The 16,355-nt window shown below is 58.3% G+C and overlaps 1 protein-coding gene across 1 annotated transcript; it reads left to right on the plus strand.

Annotated features, from left to right (window-relative positions):
• The first annotated feature begins 1,878 nt into the window (after positions 1-1,878).
• On the plus strand, positions 1,879-15,337 carry SH2B2 (SH2B adaptor protein 2). Its single transcript, XM_082492964.1, has 8 exons — positions 1,879-2,760; positions 5,867-5,968; positions 9,956-10,047; positions 12,216-12,310; positions 12,850-13,032; positions 13,156-13,349; positions 14,138-14,309; positions 14,813-15,337. The coding sequence occupies exons 1-8, from the start codon at positions 1,897-1,899 to the stop codon at positions 15,124-15,126; spliced, it is 2,016 nt and encodes a 671-aa protein (XP_082349090.1). The 5' UTR covers positions 1,879-1,896; the 3' UTR covers positions 15,127-15,337.
• Positions 15,338-16,355: the final 1,018 nt, after the last annotated feature.

The raw sequence follows: 16,355 nt of genomic DNA on the forward strand, positions 1-16,355 counted from the left end.
AAGCCAAGCTCGGGCTCTGACAAGCAACTTGGGGTTTCTCTTGCCATCACGTGCTTCTGTTGCCTGTCTGAGTTTCTCCCTATTTGAGGGGGTTTGAGAGCTGCCTCCAGGGCTGGAGATGCTCCCGGAGAGCTCGGATGTTTCATGCTGGCGGGTCAGGCAGTGTCTCGTCTCCGTAGGGATGTTCTGGGGAAACGGCAACCAGCTCCTGGCTGCTGCTGCTGTTCCAGATTACAGCCTTCGGGGCTGCGTCCTGCCTGGGACCAACTCGGTGGGGGTCTGGAGGACGAGGAGCGCGTTAGCGCAGTCCCTGGTACCCGCCCCGATCCCGTGGCTTGTGCTGTTCATCCGAGCGGTAATTAATTATTGGTCGCGTAAGCTGCTGGCGGGTCACTGCACGTGATTTATTAGCAGGAGTAATCCCTCGCCAGCAAAAGAGCTGCTCTGTGAATGGAGAACAGCAAAATCCAGGGGAACTGTCCTGTCCCTCCAGAAGTCAGGCGTGATCCCCAGGCACGGTCCTCGTTTGGAGCACGGCAGCCGCAGGCACGCCGGGGCTCTGTACTTGAGCCAGCTGAGGTGGATTAGCCAAACCCCCGCCCTCGGCGGGGAGCGAGGGTTGTCTGGACACACGGACCGTGAGTGTGGGGCCACGGGCTGAGCAGCGCCCCAGTTGCTCGCTGGCAAGGCTCACCGTCGCCAGCCGGACCAAGCAGTCCCGGCACTGGGAGATGATTTTTGAGATGCAGTTGCTGCTGGGGTTTCCCCAGGGAGGTGGTTCAAGCTGCCCGAAACCAGACAGAGGTTTGGGAAGTGCAGCGTAAGCGCAAAGCCAGGCACGCACGTGTGCCTCTGCGAGTCCCGTGGCCGCTGGGAGAGGGACCGATGCGGAGGTTGGGCGGAGTGGTGCATCTCCTGTGGGCGTGTGGGTCTGGTCTTCAGCTCCAGTCAACTCCTGGTGGACTCCTGGATCTGGCTTTTTGGAGGGGTCTTTTTTTTCCTCCCTGTACCCTACCCACCCCTTGGCCTCTGCTGAGGACCTGTCCCGGGGTTACCCGTTACGCCACGGTGCCTGACGCTCGTCAGGGAGGGCGAGCAGCCGGGGCTGAGCTCCCACATGGCTCCGGCAGCTCAGCTCGGTCTGACGGTGATGGGGGTGGACAGGGAGGGCTCGGCCGTGGCAGGGGGACACGAGAGCAGCTCCTGCCCCCCGTGAGATGTCACCTGGCTGAGGAGGGTCTGAGCTGTGGAGCCTGGGAATGAGCGGCTCTGGCAGTGTGTCGGGCTTGGTCCTTGCTAACCAAAGAAGTAGGATCCATGTCTCTTCTAATATATCTCTTTAAAAAAAAAAATAAATAAATAAATAAAAATTGATGTGGTAAGGGATCAGGGCAGAAATACGGATGGAGAAGGAGAAGGACCAGCTGCTGGGTGCGGAGGGGAGGGCGCTGCCCTGTGCGCCCATGCGGACCCCGCTGGGACGCCCGGTGCTCCCTCACCCCGTGGGAGAGCTGCCACCGTGCCCAGGCAGAACGCAGCGGCGAGAGAAATCCTGAAGGCAAATCCCCCTGGGCTCCTCCGGTCGGGGACTCCTTAGCGGTTTTATGAGAAATCAATAATGCTTTTGCATGGTTATAATCGTAAAATAAGTACAATTTATGGCTGCTGCCGGGGCCAAGACTTTTTCCGACATACAAGGTGGAAAGGGAACGGCACAGAAACACTTTCCCACGGTGTTTCCCTTTGCCCCGGGGCTGCAAACCCGCTCCTGCATGGGGGGAGACCCACTTAGCGGGGGGGGGGGCACGGCCACGCAGAGTGGGTTGCCCGTGTCTGTGCCCGCACTCACGCCGTCCCCTTTTCCCGCAGCCTGCCGGCAGGTGGAATGGGGCAGCCATGAACGGCGATGCCCTGTGCCAGGAGCCCTCCTCCCCGCTCCCCGACTGGAGGGAGTTCTGCGAGCTGCACGCCCAGGCGGCCGCCGTCGACTTCGCCCAGAAGTTCTGCCAGTTCCTGAAGGAGAACCCCCACTACGACACTCCCGGGGCAGAGACCTCCTTCTCCCACCATTTCGCCGCCAACTTCTTGGACATCTTCAGCCTGGAGGTCAGCCGGGTGTTCGTGTCCGACTCCCCCACCAAGTACAACATTGTGCCCTTCGTGGGGCTGCAGAACTGCCACGTCCCCTACGGACGCGAGGTCAACCCGAGGAAGGAGGAGACGTCCACCGAGTCCCTGGACAGCATGGACGCCCCGTCGGGCGCTGGACGGTACCTGAGCCCGGTGCAGCAGGTGCAGGCACGTAAGGTGTCCTCCTATGGCCAGTCCCGCAGCTCAGAGGACGTCTCCATCCATGCTGCCACCAAGCCCAAGTTCAAGAAAGGCTTCTCCTTGAGGAACATGAGCTTGTGCGTGGTGGATGGTATGAAGGAGATGTGGCATCGCAAGTCCTCTCCGGAGCCGGGCGCTGAGGCTGCCCCGAGTGGCCGGAGAGCCGAGAGGGAGCCGTGGCCAGCCGGAGGGGGCAAGGAGCCTGGTGACCCGCGGGAAAAATGGACCCACAAGCTGCGCCTCTCCAAGGTGCCCTCCTCCAAGGTGGAGCTGGTGGACATCCAGAGGGAGGGGACGCTGCGCTACATGGTGGCCGACGACACGAACTGTGTGGGGAGCTCGCAGTGGCAGAAGTGCCGCCTCCTGCTCCGGAAAGCGGTGAAGGTGGAAGGAGAGAGGTTCCTCCTCGAGTTTTACGTCCCTCCAAAGGTAAGTCTTTGCTTTTTTCCCCGCTGTTTTTCTGAGCAATTCAAGCAGCAGTTGTTTTTTGCTTGAGGTTTTTATGTTCGTTGCTGAGCTGGGGTGAAATCCAGCTCTGGTCTGGAGTGGGTTTGGTGTTGGGTGGCTGAGATGCGAACGGAGGGGACAGTGCCATTGAAACGCGTCCAACCTGCAAGCCCCAATTGCTGCCGTTCACCAGGGCATAGCCCCCTCCTTCCCCACAGCCTTTGGGGGACACGCTGAAGCCTCTGCCTGGTCCTTTGGCCCCCAAAATCATCAATCTTGGTGGAAAAGCTCATTCCCCCATCAAGATGTGGGGTGTCCAGGCTATCCAGAGGCTTTTTTCTCTTCCCAATGTGTTGCGGTGACATGCGGTTGACTGGTGGCTCACGTGGCAGCAGCACGGCTGGGATTGCTACCTGGCCTTTGTGCTTTAGATCTCAGAGGGGCGCTAGTCCACCTTCTGAATACAGGGGTTTGTTTTCCTTTTAAAAATAATACTTCATTTGGAATAATTTTGCATCTGCAAGGCCACCTCCGGTGCAGCTTTTGGTGATGGGGGCAGAAGACGCCAGTGGTGCCCTCTGGGGCTGGAGCATCGCTACCCCGGAGGGGTTTTGCAGCTCTCCTCCCAGACGGCCCCAGCTACGCACCCTCCTGGGCAGAGGAACACTGATTACTATTATTATTACCGACAGTATCACTTTTCCTTGCCTGCATCCGTTCTTCTATAATTTCAATGAAAGCTTCAAAAGCAGGAGCGGTTTTTCATTGTGGGATGTCCTCAGCGCCTCCTCCCTCCCCTTCTCACACGCGTCTTCCACGCGGTGCAGGGAAACCTTGTCCTTGTTTTCCTGGGGGGAAGGCTGAGCGGTGGAGCCATTTGCTCAAGAAGTGTGGATCACGAGACCTTCAGTCGTCTCCTGGCCACAGGACTGCCTTCGCTCCTGGTCTGAGCGAGGGGACGCCTTGCGCTGCCAAACCCTCCCCTGTGCCAATGCCGTGACTGCGCCTCGTCTGTGTTGTGCGTTCGCCTCTTCAAAGAGCACAGGGCAAATAACAAGCCGTTCCCTGGGGCTTTATTAGCTCTATGTGTTGGTAATGAAATCTCAGGTTATTTAAATACCTAGGGAAGAAAAACCTCGTTTACTTCATCTTCTCCAGGACTTTCCTGCTTGCGCTTCAGTCCCTGGCAGCGATGCCATCATGAGCCACCGTGCCGGCTCCGTGGGTCTCTGTGTGCCCCAAACCCCCGGTAGCCCTCGGCTTGGTAAGAGGCACGGATCCACACATTATACATAGGGACAGCAGGATAGTTCATATTTTTTGAACAGCATTTTCTATTTTTCTGAGGCCAAAATGAACCTTGGCGCTGTTGGTGTTAGCCTGTGCTTCTCACCTAACCACCTCATCTCTCCCGAAAAAATATAAAACATGAGTTTAAACCGGAGTGCATCTCTAGAGAGTGGCTCCACACCGGTAGGGATGGTGTGCATCACTGGTAGCTGACTGGGGGGGGGCTTCCTCAGCCCAGGGACCGCACGAGACGGGGCTGGAACGGAACCACCGTGTCCATGGCTCGGTGCCGGAGGATGCCGCGAGCCGGGTGGGTGCGGGCGGGCTGCACAGAGCGGCGCCGGCGAGGCAGCCGCACCAAAGGGGCAATAAACTCGGCTTAAAATGGAACAACTGCCGCTCTTAAAACATTTAAGAGAGTACTCATAGAAGGATTTTTTTTAGTGTATCTTGATTTGCCTCTAAAAATCAATTTTGAAATGATTTTATGGCAACTTTTTATGAACGTTGTCTGCTCTCCTGTTACAGTCACACCCCGCTTTGGTTTACATCTTTCTCCCCTCACCCCATCTTGCTTGGGGTCTGGTTTTGTGTAGGCCCTACACAAACTATGATCGTGCCTTTAAATCTTTAAAGGGAAGGGTCCTCCTGGGAGAAGACCCTTCTCTGGCCCACCGGTGAATTTACACTGTATTTTCTTTCCTTTCGAAGCAGCTGCCTCCTCCTACCTGACCTTCTCTCGTGCAAAGACCCAGAGGGCAAAATCCCCCAGGGCAGGGCTGAGCCCCCCCCCAGCCCCAGAGGCAGCACTGGGGCCCCGGCGCTGGCGGAAACGAAATGTCCTGGAGGGGAAAAAGCAGTTCCTGTTCTCTGTCTTGGATCTATTTTTTTTGTTTTTTTTTTTCCTCCCCCCAAAAAATGGGAACTGAGCCCATTGTTGGTAACCTGCTGTGTGGTGCTCATCGCCGGCCTCATCCCATCCCGTGCGCCCAAGGGACCAGGCGCAGGTTTCGGTGACTATGTCATATCTCTGCTTCCCACAGCCGCGATGCTCCAAATCCCGGAGCCCCGGAGGGGACCGGCCCCGTAGAGCAGCTCCACAGGCTCCTTTGCGGGGATTTGTTATAATTAAAACAAATATCTGGGGAATTTGTTGCTCAGCAGAGATTTCAAGTGGGAGGCACCAGGTCCTGCCCCCCCATCAATGCTCCGGCGGGTGCCGGGGGCCGCAGGGGAAATTAATTTTTCTTTATTTTAATATAATTAAAATTCCCTGCATGGCTAAGGCTGCCGCGTCGTAGCTTTTCGGTTGAAATGCCGCTCCTGCACTGGCGAAATGGGGCATCTTCCTGGGCTGCTTTCTGCATAGGGAGCATCCCCCGTCAGGCAGCACAATTCTCGTGCGGCGCGTCTCCGTCGGGAGAGGGTTTAAACAGGAGAGAAATAAGTGGTCTTGGCAGAGCCGGTGTATCAGCCTGCGCCGGAGCAAGGAAAAGGTTTGGCAGTTAAATGCACTAACCTCCCTATCTTCCAGCGGGCCTCCTCTTGGTTTAATTAAAAGAGCTTGGAGTTATCAGGCACATGAGGGAAATCAATGCTATTTTTTTTTCCTCCCCCCCTCCCCCCCCCCCCCCCCCCAAGCCTGTAATAACCATGCGGGCTGCGCTGTGATCTTGCTTCTCCGAGAGCCCCACTGCGTCGTCCCCCGGGAGAGTTTGATACAATTGAGTGACTTTTTTTTTATTATTATTATTATTATTTATCGATTTCTTTTAATATTTTTTTTTTCTTATCCCAGGCTTCCAAACCCAAGGTGAGCATCCCGCTGTCGGCCATCATCGAGGTCCGCACCACCATGCCGTTGGAGATGCCCGACAAAGACAACACCTTCGTCCTAAAGGTGGGAGCAGGGCGGCAGCGGCGTGGATCCCCATGGGGACCCCATCTGCGCCCGCATCCAGCCCCCCGCTGCAGGGGTGCTCACTCCCCGAGGGGATCATTGCCTCCGTTTTCGGAGCTGAGATGCCAACAGCGCTAATGCTCCCCATGGGATCCCTCCCCGGCTTGTGCCCGCCCCCCCCTCCCCCCCAAAAATGATGCGACCTCCACCTGATGCCTGGGTATTTTGGGATCGAGCTGTTTGCCTGGCTTTCACCATGGGGTTTTGCTTCTCCATGTCACCAGGAGACTGGTTAAATTAGTGTCCAGAGACACTAATTGGTGCGGCTGCCTGTGGTTTTGTGAACTGCCACTGCCCTGGATCGGTGGCACGTGGTGGCCATTGTATTGACATGGCACCGGAATGGCTGTGCGGGGCCACCGAGGCCCAGGGGGTCAACCACCCCTCGTGAGTCTGGGGGCGCGAGCAGAGAATGAAAGTCTCTCTCTCCAGAAATCTCTCCCGTATCATGCAATTAATTAGCTTAATGCTCCCTCCTGCTCTGCCGAAGGGCAGCAGCCTGTCACGGCAGAGCGGGGCTGGATTTCGCAGGGTCCCGGCTCGGGGCGTGACATGCTGCCGTGATGATGGATGTGTTGCTGGAGATGGCGTTTCTCTCCAGCTAATGAGGCTCTGCCTCCCAGCTCGTGCTAATGGATTTGTGCTCTCCATCAGAGCCGTTGGACGTGCCCCGCTGGGAGGTAGCACATGGACGTGGGGAAGACCAGTGTTTTGAGGGCTACTGTGTCCTACCTTTGCTAAAAAAAACCCACCTTGCTCCCTGATGCTTCTCCCTAAAAGCATGCGGCAAAGGCCGAGTGGAGAGGCCATGCTTCCTGGCTGAATGAACCTGCTTAAAAGCTCAGAAAACTGTGAAAGCAGTGAAGGGAAAAAATTGAGCCTGACTTGATGAAAGCCCCCGTGCCCGGTAGCCCATCTGGCTCCAGCACATGTTGCCGTGGGAAATCGCTCTCCACCAAACCTGCCTCCTCGTAAAGGTCCCACACCTTGTCCTGGCAGCCTCCCCCAGAGCATCCTTCCTGCCCCGCGGACTTCTTGCTGTTCGACCTCAACCTCTGCTGCGGTCGGTGTCCACCGTGGACACGGAGGCTAATTTAGCTGTTGTCTTCTGTGCCCTCAAAGACCAACCTCGTGTGTCGTCTTCTCTCCAGACTGACCAGCCCAAGGTCCTCCCCACTTTCCTTGCGGGCTCTGGAGAGAGTGTGCCTCAAAGCATACATGGTGCCGTGGCCGGGAGCGGATGGGAAGGATTGCTTCTCCTTTGATTGCTTCTCCTTTCTTCTTCCTCTTTACCCAGCTCAAGTTGACCCAGTTGATTTCTTTGAACCCCGATGACGATGTTGACTCATACGCAGCTTGTGGTCTGGTGTAACCCCTCGATGCTTTTTGCAGAACCACCCCGGAGTCACGGTTCCCCAGCCCAGACGCCCACAGCGATCAGTGTGAACCCAGAGCTCGCCCGTGCCCTTGAGCTGGGGGCTGGCTTCTTTTTTTTTCCGCAGAGCATTTCTCAGCTTCGACAAGTTCATTTGAATTCTCGTCTCATCCTCCAACACACTTGCAACGTGGTGTCATCTCTAAATTGATTAGGCATCTTCTCTTTGCTTTTGTCCTAATCGTTACTGAAGAGCAGCATGCATGGGGAGAGTCCTTGATGTGAAGGAGCTTCTAGCGTATCCCTCAGCGTTGATCGTTAGCCATTGATGACCCATTAACCATCGTTCACCGCTCTTGGAATATGGCTCATCAGCTACTTGCCATCGTGTTTTCTAGATCCCCTTACAAGTCTCATCTCACCCATGTCTTGCTACCTGCCTTGCTGGAGTGTCACATCAGCGTCCAAAGCGTGGCCAACCCAAGGATGTGGCACTGCCTCTCCCCGTCCCTGGGGCTGTCACAAGCAAGCGCGGATGGGTTTGACAGGGTTCGGTCCCCGCTGGGGGGATTCAGCTCCGGGGTGCTTCCTCTGGGTGCCTCTGGAGGGTTGGTTTCTCCGCCTGCTGGCGGAGGGCTATGAGCTCTTCCCCTCTTCTGGAGCACGACATGCTCTCTCCACTCCCACCGCTAATGGCCCTGTGACTGCTTCAGCCATTTCTTTAATTACCCCGGGGAACGCTCCAAACCCCACCGGTCTGCAAAACGCCTGATTGACCCTCCTGCCGCTGCCCCGTTCCGGCCGGGGCGCTTACCCTGCCGCGGGGTTAATTGATTGCGATCGATCCTTTGAGCGAGCCGAGGCAGCGAACGGCGCAGCATGGAGACCATCTGCTCGCTTCTCCTCTCCTGCCGCTCCGGCCGGCCTCTGCCCCGCTCCCGGCTGTCAGCGCAGGATGCTTTTCCCTTATTCCCAACATCCTTTATGATTCGTAGCTCATTTTCTGCCCCAGCCCTTCTCGCCGGCACATCTTCTTGCTGCTCTTTTGCGTTGCCCCGTTGCTGGCTGGACTCGTGGAGGGGGTGAAGCACCCCTCGGTGTCGGGGTAGGGATCAGAGGGGTAAGAACGGGAGCTGGGTGCCGTGGTTTCCCCGCTGCCTTCCTTACGGGGCTGATGTCGAGCCCGATCTTAACCTTCGCACGCGACATGCTGCGTTCTGGCAGGTGACGATGGGTGGAAAAGCCTTGTTCAGGGAGGCCACGCTGGAATGGTTTCTCTCAAATTGCCTAAAAATTAGCAGGCAGCATATCCCCACCGCCCGCCGGACACCAAGCACGTGCTTTTTTTTTTTTTGCTTTGCTTTTTTTTTTTTTTTTTTCCATTGCACAAGCGGACATTTGCAAAATACCCAACCCCTGCACGTGTTTTGCTTGCTGTCATGCTCTGCGTGAGAGAGCAGCCCTGTCTCCCACGCCGGCTTCAGGCACTGCCCGCAGAGAGCCAGAGAGGCTCCTTTGGTTAAAAATAACAGGAGGGGGGTAAATCTTTGCTGTTCCCCTCCACCTCTGCTCGGGGCGGGATCGCCCGTGCGCGGCCCCCGGCTGCGGCAGGGGAGCCGATTGCTGCTCGGCCCCAGCCCAGGCGCTGGGCACCGCTCCCCGCGCGCCCTGCTTGTTTTCAGGACAGTGATTCAGTTGTTTGTGATTAATTTAATTTGCTAGGAGGTTGTCTCGGCTGGCGATGCGATACCCTCCCGGAGTCAGGGCTACCCCGCCAGCTCGGGAACGCAATGTGTAAGGGGTGCGGGAGGGATGCGGGGGAACCATCGCATGGGGTAGCTTCTGAGACCCTCTGCCCTGCTGCCCCTTTGCTCATGTGGGGCTTTTCTGCATCCTCCCTGGCCCCAGAAAGCCCCAGCTCCTTTGGGATTGCAATTTTGGAGGTTCTTTTGCATCCTGATTTTTATTTTATTTTTTTTCCCATTAAAGTGGGTTTCTCTCCCACCCTGCTGCAATCAGAAATCAGAAGCCTCGTGGACCAGCAGGCAGAAAAGATAGCAGAGGAGAGGTTTTAAACTCCCAGGTTTGAGGGTCTGGCAGGATTCGGGGGCAATGAGAGAGCAGCACGGCTTCTGCTCTACCTGTGCCGAGCTAGTTTCTGGAGGACGCTGAAGCACCCCAGAAGCGAGGGATGCTGTCTGCGCTGGTGCGTGGTGCCGTGCACCCCCGATGCCCCCGGGCCAGGTGTGGTTTTTCCAGGGAGGCTGTAAAAAAACCTCGTGATGCATTTGCTGCTAACGGTGGGGCGGGGATTTTCCTCCAAGCCCCAGCTTTGGTCGGGGGCTACGCGGGTCACACATCAAAGGATCTCTGTGGGTAACCCTGTAGCATCCCTTTGCTGGGATGGGGGGGGGGGGCACTTATCTGCTCCTGTTTAACCGAGGTGCTCTTCAATAGCAGTAAGTGAATGGGGGGGTCCAGCCGGGGTATGGGGTGTGCTTTACCCCGGGGGACCCCGGCCGCAGCCTGATGCTGTCCCATGTTGTCTGCAGGTGGAGAACGGGGCCGAGTACATCCTGGAGACCATCGACTCCCTGCAGAAGCACTCCTGGGTGGCGGATATCCAGGACTGCATCGACCCCGGGTAAGCCTTGCTGGAGGAAGGTGCCGTGCGGGGTCCGGGCTCACCACCACCGCCGCGGTGCCCTCACCACCCAGCACGGGTTATTACCCCTCCATGCAACTTTTTTTCACTACTCGGGGTGTTACAGGCAGTCCCTGACTCGCGTCAGCAGAAGTCTGGAGGCAAAGTCGGCAGCCTGCGTGTGTCAGAGGGGCGGCCGTGCAGCGAGCTGGCCGCTGGCTCGCCCCCTCCTGCTCCACGCCGCCTCGGCCGGGCAGAGGCAGGCGACGCGGGAACGCAGCCCTCAACGCGGGAAGCACTTAACACCCACCCTCTGAAGCTTTTCTAGTATATTCGAGCTGTTTTCTATGCGCTTTTTTTTTTTTTCCCCAGTAATAGCAGTATATTTAAGATTCCGCTGGCTAAATCGATTTATTTACGTTTCTGTCACAGTGGCGTTAACACTGTCACTGGAGTCACAACAACTCTGCCAAAACTTCTCATCTGCTTTAGGTTACGCTGTAGGGAGGTTCGCGCGCCCTTCAGCTGGCTCAGCCAGCCCCGCTCCCCGGCAGGCAGGATCAGCGCAGGCGCTCCCCGGGCTCCGGGGAAACCCCGGCACTGCCCTTCTTGGCACAGTTTTGGAAAAACAAGGTGCCCAGGCTTGCAGAGGTGAAAACCTTGCGCAAGCCTGGAACGGGGGCTTGGAGAGGCTCCGGATGCCTCCGGGCTGCCTTTGCCCCCTTATACCGAAGAGACGCGGTTTGGGTGCGGCAGGGTGGGTCACGGCGGAGGCTGCGTCTCGCAGGGAGGACGCACTAATGGACTCCAGACCTGTGCTCCTTCAGCTCCTTTTGCTGCTTTTTAAAACATTTAATTCAAGGAGTGATGCTGATGCTGGGCCGCTGACGGAGGCGAGGCTGGGAAACACAGCCCTGTTCCTCCCAGTGCGTGTTTGGGTGCCGGTTTTCCATCCAGGGCCGTGGCCATGCTCACATGGAGCCACTGCAGAAGCTGCCGGCAGCCCCGCACGAGCCCCTCGCTCTGCCACCGGCAGCCTCCCAGCCTTTTATGTTTGCTTAGCACCCAGCGCCGTCTCGCTTTGGCCTCCGGACGTGACTGTAAAGCAAATAATAATGAACTCCAGAGCAAATAATAATGAGCTGTTTAATACACCAACACGCACGCTTGGTGCCAAGAATGAATTTTCAATCAGCTGCTGGTGCTTTTGCCAAGCGCTGCGTGCTGGAGCCGCTGCGTGAGCGCCCGTCAACGGCTTTTCTGCAGAGCGCCGTTGGTTTTGGTTTCCTTCCTCCCTTCTTGTTTTTAACTGGCTGCAGCTGAATGACTCCCGATGGCTGATTCACTTACTGGCCACTAAATAATTCAGCAGCTCCCTCGTGAGCCGTTACCACTAACGCAGCCGCTTCCTCGCTGCCTGTGCCCACGTGGCCGCTGTTAAGCAAGAGCAGCCGAGTGCCGTGGGCAGCTCTGGCAGCGCTGCCGGGATCTCGCCGGCGGCCAGGATAAAAATAGGCTGTGGAGCAAGCGGGGGGACTTGCGCAAGAAGGATGCTGAAGTGCACGGGCAGCGGTCGGGATGCAGGGATGCTCTCTGCCGGGGCTGCACCGCTGTGCCCCCCCCCGCCCCTTGCTCACTGTCTCGCTCTGGACCTCCCGTCTCGGTTTATTGATGTCTTTTGGGGATGTAATTCCTGTGGGTTGGTAATTCCCTTCGCAGAGGGTAAAAGCGAAAGCGCCCGTAGGTGGAAGTCGGTGGTGGGAGCGTGCATCCATCTACAGATGTCTTGCAAAGCAAAGCACTGAAAGTCACGGTAACGGACTTCCATCCAAACCAAGAAGGCTGCAGCAAAATACTGCAGCTAGGACCGACCGGCATGATGCGTGTAGTGAGGGCTTTCAAGGGTTTAATCCCTTCACACCGGTATCTCACCCCCAAAAAGCCCCGTGGTTTTGCTGGCCACTCTGCCTCTCCATGCTGTGGGTGCTTCTGTCCATGGCAGCCCCTCCTGGAGGAAGAGAGGAACATTGGGATGCGCTCCCGGTTCACAGCTGGAATTTCGTCTGGTTGAGTGCCCATCGCGTGCCTGTGAGCGGAGGTGCCACGCGTGTGTGTCTCTGCAACGTGGCAGCTGACGCGTGACCATCTGCTCTGTGCTCTCCCCCCAGGGACAGCGGGGACGACATCGAGCTGGCGTCCTGCGCTCAGGGAGCCTGTCTGCCGGGCAGGGTGTCCTCCTGCAGCTGCGAGTTCCTCGCTGACGGTAAGGACCTACGTCTGGAAAAAAACCCGCTGGGGAGGGTGGGTGTCTCTGGGTGCCAGCTGTGTTTCGGAGGGGGGCAGAACCTGCCGGTGATAAAGTGAAGGAGCCTGAAGTCGGTGCTGTGGGGATGGATCTTCCTCTGTCCATCACCTTCCCCTTCCTCACGCTTGCCCCCACCGCTGTTGAAGACATTGACGTTACCCCTGTATGTCCTGGTACACACAGAAAATCAAGTCCCCGTCTACAGGCACTGGGGTCTCTGGGTCCCAGCGAGCAGCCTCCACCTGCACAGGCCCACCTCATCTCTATGCCCAGCCAAGACACGTCTGTGCCCCCCCATCCCGGTCGCACCAGGGGAAGGAAACCCAGTAAAGCCTGAAAGGGAGTCCCCCGGAGCTGCAGCTAGAGCTGTAGCCTAGCCCTGAGATGTCTCCAAGAGCCGGGGTGCTCCAACGTGGCTGCCTTCAGAGCAGGAACACCCCCAGCCATGTCTGGTGATGAGAAACCATGAGCCCATCCCTCTGCAAATTCCATTCCAGATGTGCCCAGGCCGCCAGACAGATGTGCCCTGCCCGGTGCTCACAACACCGCCACAGCCACCGCCGCCCCCGCACCCCACGGCCGGGGCAGGGACTCCCTGGGGGAGCTCCTCACCCACGTCCCGCTGGAGAGCTTCCTGCAGACGCTGGAGTCTTCCCCCACTGCCAGCGGGCATCTTGCAGGTACTGAGATGCAGGATGTGGCCCCAGCGCCTTGCTCTTGGGGTTGCACAGAGGGAGAGGAGGAAGGGGTGGGAGAGGGTGATGTCTGGGTGCTCCCTAAAAACCTGCTGTCCCTGCGGCCAGGGGAGGACAACGAGGCGGAGGCGGAGATCAACCTGTCTGACTTCCCCTGGTTCCACGGGACTCTCTCGCGGATCAAGGCGGCTCAGCTGGTGCTTTTCGGGGGTGCCCGGAGCCACGGCTTGTTCGTCATCCGGCAGAGCGAAACGCGGCCGGGGGAGTATGTGCTGACCTTCAACTTCCAGGGGAAAGCGAAGGTGGGTGTCCTCCACATCTCCCTGACTGTTAGTGCCAGCCCTTCCCAGCACCCCAGGCTCCCTCTCACCCTGCTGGGGCTCTGCGAGCAAGCGGGTGCCATGCGATGACCCCAAACATGGCAGCTCTGTGGGGAGCTGCACCCTGGCGGGGCATCCCTCGGGACCGCCTGCCCTTGTCCCCCAAGAGCCCCCTGCACCCTGCCCAGCCCGCCAGCGCTTTCCCAGCTGGATCAGTGCCTGCCACACGGGCATAAGGTTAAATACCCCACGGGAGCCCAGCGTAGCCTGGCGCATCATCCCCTGCCGCCTTCTTGTCTACTCCATGCCCTGAAGTACACAGATGCGCTATAAAAAAAAAAAAAACAACCCGTGTGTCGTTTTCTGCTGGGTGCCTTTGCTACCAGAGGGCACACGCTGCGAGGGGTTGGGGTATAACTGCCTGGTCTTGTCTCCTGTGCCGCCAGAAGTATTGCAGAGGGGCTGGGGGCTTCCCTAAGCTGTCTGTGTCACCAGGATTGGAACTGCAGCCCCCCCCGGCAGCACCCAGCCACCCTTCTCTGGCCACTTCTCTACGGTGTTCATCACCAGGAGGGGACAAACTTCTCCTGGGAAGAGTGCGGTTTTGCAGGAGACCCTCACAGCCAGGCAGGGGGAAAAAAAAAAAAAAAAAAAATGTCGTGTATTACAAGCAAACCTTCCTTGGCTGATGGTGGCTCCTTGTGCTGATTGCAAGGGTGAATCCCACCCTTGCAATCCCCAGCTCACCCGCTGGCCCCCTGCCCCTGCAGCACCTCCGCCTGTCGCTGAATGAGAGCGGGCAGTGCCACGTGCAGCACCTCTGGTTCCAGACCATCTTCGACATGCTGCGCCACTTCCACACGCACCCCATCCCCCTCGAGTCGGGCGGCGCGGCCGACATCACCCTCCGCAGCTACGTCGTGGCCCAGAGCCCGCTGCCCGGTAGGTGCCGGGGCCGGGCAGGGGCACGGCTGCATGGGGGAGGGTTGGATTGGTGGTTGGGTTGGGATCTTGCGTGGATCTAAAAGAGACTGATCCCTGGGATTCCCCCACCGCCCCTCTCCTTAAAGCTGTGCCCGTGCTGTTGTGGGTGGCTCTGGAGATGTCCCAAGGTGGGCATTATCCCACTGAAGGTGGGCATTATCCCACTGAAGGTGGGCAGGGAGGACCACGTAGAAGCAGGGCTGTGCCGGGGTGACCCATGTGTCCCCCAGCTGTGGTGTCAGTCGCCTGGCTTGGGCAGGAGAGAAGCAGAGGGGTCTGCAGGGCTCGGAGCATCCTGCTATGCTGGGAGAAGGTGGACAAGGAGGGCTGGGGAAGGACAGGGTCAAGGATGGAGAGAGTGGGCAAGGCAGAGGGTGGGTATGGGATGGTGCCAGCGAGGGAGAGGGGAGGCTGAGCCCCTAGGTAGCATTGGAGGGGTCAAGCTCCTGTCTCCCTTGCAGATGCTGGCCCCCCACCAGCCCTCGCATCGCAGCCACCGGGCTGCCGGGTCGACTTGCCACCTCCGCACTACTTCTGCAGCACAGCACCCACCAGCCTGCCAGCCCCACCGCCCAGCGAGGGGGTGGCCATGGCCCCTGCTGGCACTGTTCCTGCACCCTACCACCGCCTAGAGGGTGCCCTGGGCCCCCGGAGCCGCAGTGACAGCACCGAGCGCCGGCCAGAACCCCCCACCGCCAATGCCGAGGACTACCACGAGGCTGACGGTGCCCGGAGCCGGACCCGGGCGGTGGAAAACCAGTACTCCTTCTACTGAACCCTCCCCCCCATGCTTGGGGGCTGGGATGGTTGGGGGATGCAGGGCACCATTGCCCCTCACCGCTGCACCAGCCTCGCCACCTCCTCCTGCCACCACCAGCATCCCAGCCGGGATGTCCCTCTTGCTCCCTGTCACTTTTGGGAGCCGTGTGAGCAGCAGGCGATGTCCCGGCTGGACCCGGCACCAGCCCCAAGGTTGGGGCAGCGCTGGGGGTTTGAGAGGCTGAAAGCATCAGTGCCATTTTGGAGCTTGCAGCCTCTTCCCTTTCCCTTCGGACCAAGAGCTCTCCCAGGGCTGAGCCAGGCTCCCTGCGTCTCCTCCATGGGGATGCCCCTCCTGGGATGGCAGCACGAAGCCACGACGGGCTCCATCCTCCAGCCAAAGCACCTCAGCACGTTCCCTCAGGGGTGAGAGTCCAGCATGGCCAACATCCATTCTGGCACCATCGCCCCGCAAACCAGGTGCCGAGGGGCTCTGGCGTTCCGGGATGGCCAAGGAAGTGGCAGATCACCACATGGAGGCTTTTCTTGCACAGCGGATCCATGTGCCCAAGAGGGCAGCCCTCCAGAGGGGTGAGGGTTCATCGAGGTTGGCATCCAGACTCTCTCCAGGGCACGTGTTTCCCACCCTCTGCCAGAAGTTTTTTTCCCAAAGCTTAATGAATTGCATTCAAGGAAGGTTTTTCCTGCTGTCCTGCCATTTTCTGTTCCTTTGTCCTTCTTCTCCTTGCTGCACCGATGGAGAGTCCCTGGAAAACCCCTTTCTTCCTCCCTCTCTTCCTTGCTTTTTCAAAACCTAAGCTCTCTGCAAGGTCATCAGCTCAGCCTTCTGCCTTCTGTCTACTGCAGCTAGGCAATATTCTCCATTGCTCAAGGCAAACCTTGAAAAATATGGCAACACCCCCGCTTTGCATCAGTTATTAGTCATTTGGGATGTCTCAGGGGGGATCAGACAGAGACCAGGGGCTGTGTCCGGAGGTGAGGGGCAGCCTTGCCCTGCAGGAGCTTGGCTGGGCTCCCGGGAATGAAAACACTACGCATCTTCAGTAGATGCTACTGAAGATTAATTTTTTTTTTTTTTCCTTAGAGAAATAGAAATGCCCAGGAAGAGCAAAAGGAATGGGGCTGCTGCGAGGTGGGTGAACAGGCAGCCGACTGCAGCCACAGGCAGGATTGCCCTCGCCGATGGCTGAAGTCCCTCCCCGGCAGACGTAAAACCCTGCCAGC

This window comes from Vanellus vanellus, assembly GCF_965231255.1.
Source record: "Vanellus vanellus genome assembly, chromosome: 19".
Lineage (NCBI taxonomy): Eukaryota > Metazoa > Chordata > Aves > Charadriiformes > Charadriidae > Vanellus > Vanellus vanellus.

Bases quoted from the DNA above. Each gene is read 5' to 3' on its own strand.
- SH2B2 (XM_082492964.1), top strand. From the start codon at position 1,897: ATGAACGGCGATGCCCTGTGCCAGGAGCCCTCCTCCCCGCTCCCCGAC. The intron at 10,048-12,215 runs GTAAGCCTTGCT...CTCTCCCCCCAG, and splicing joins CAGGACTGCATCGACCCCGG to GGACAGCGGGGACGACATCG. The intron at 14,310-14,812 runs GTAGGTGCCGGG...TCTCCCTTGCAG, and splicing joins GGCCCAGAGCCCGCTGCCCG to ATGCTGGCCCCCCACCAGCC.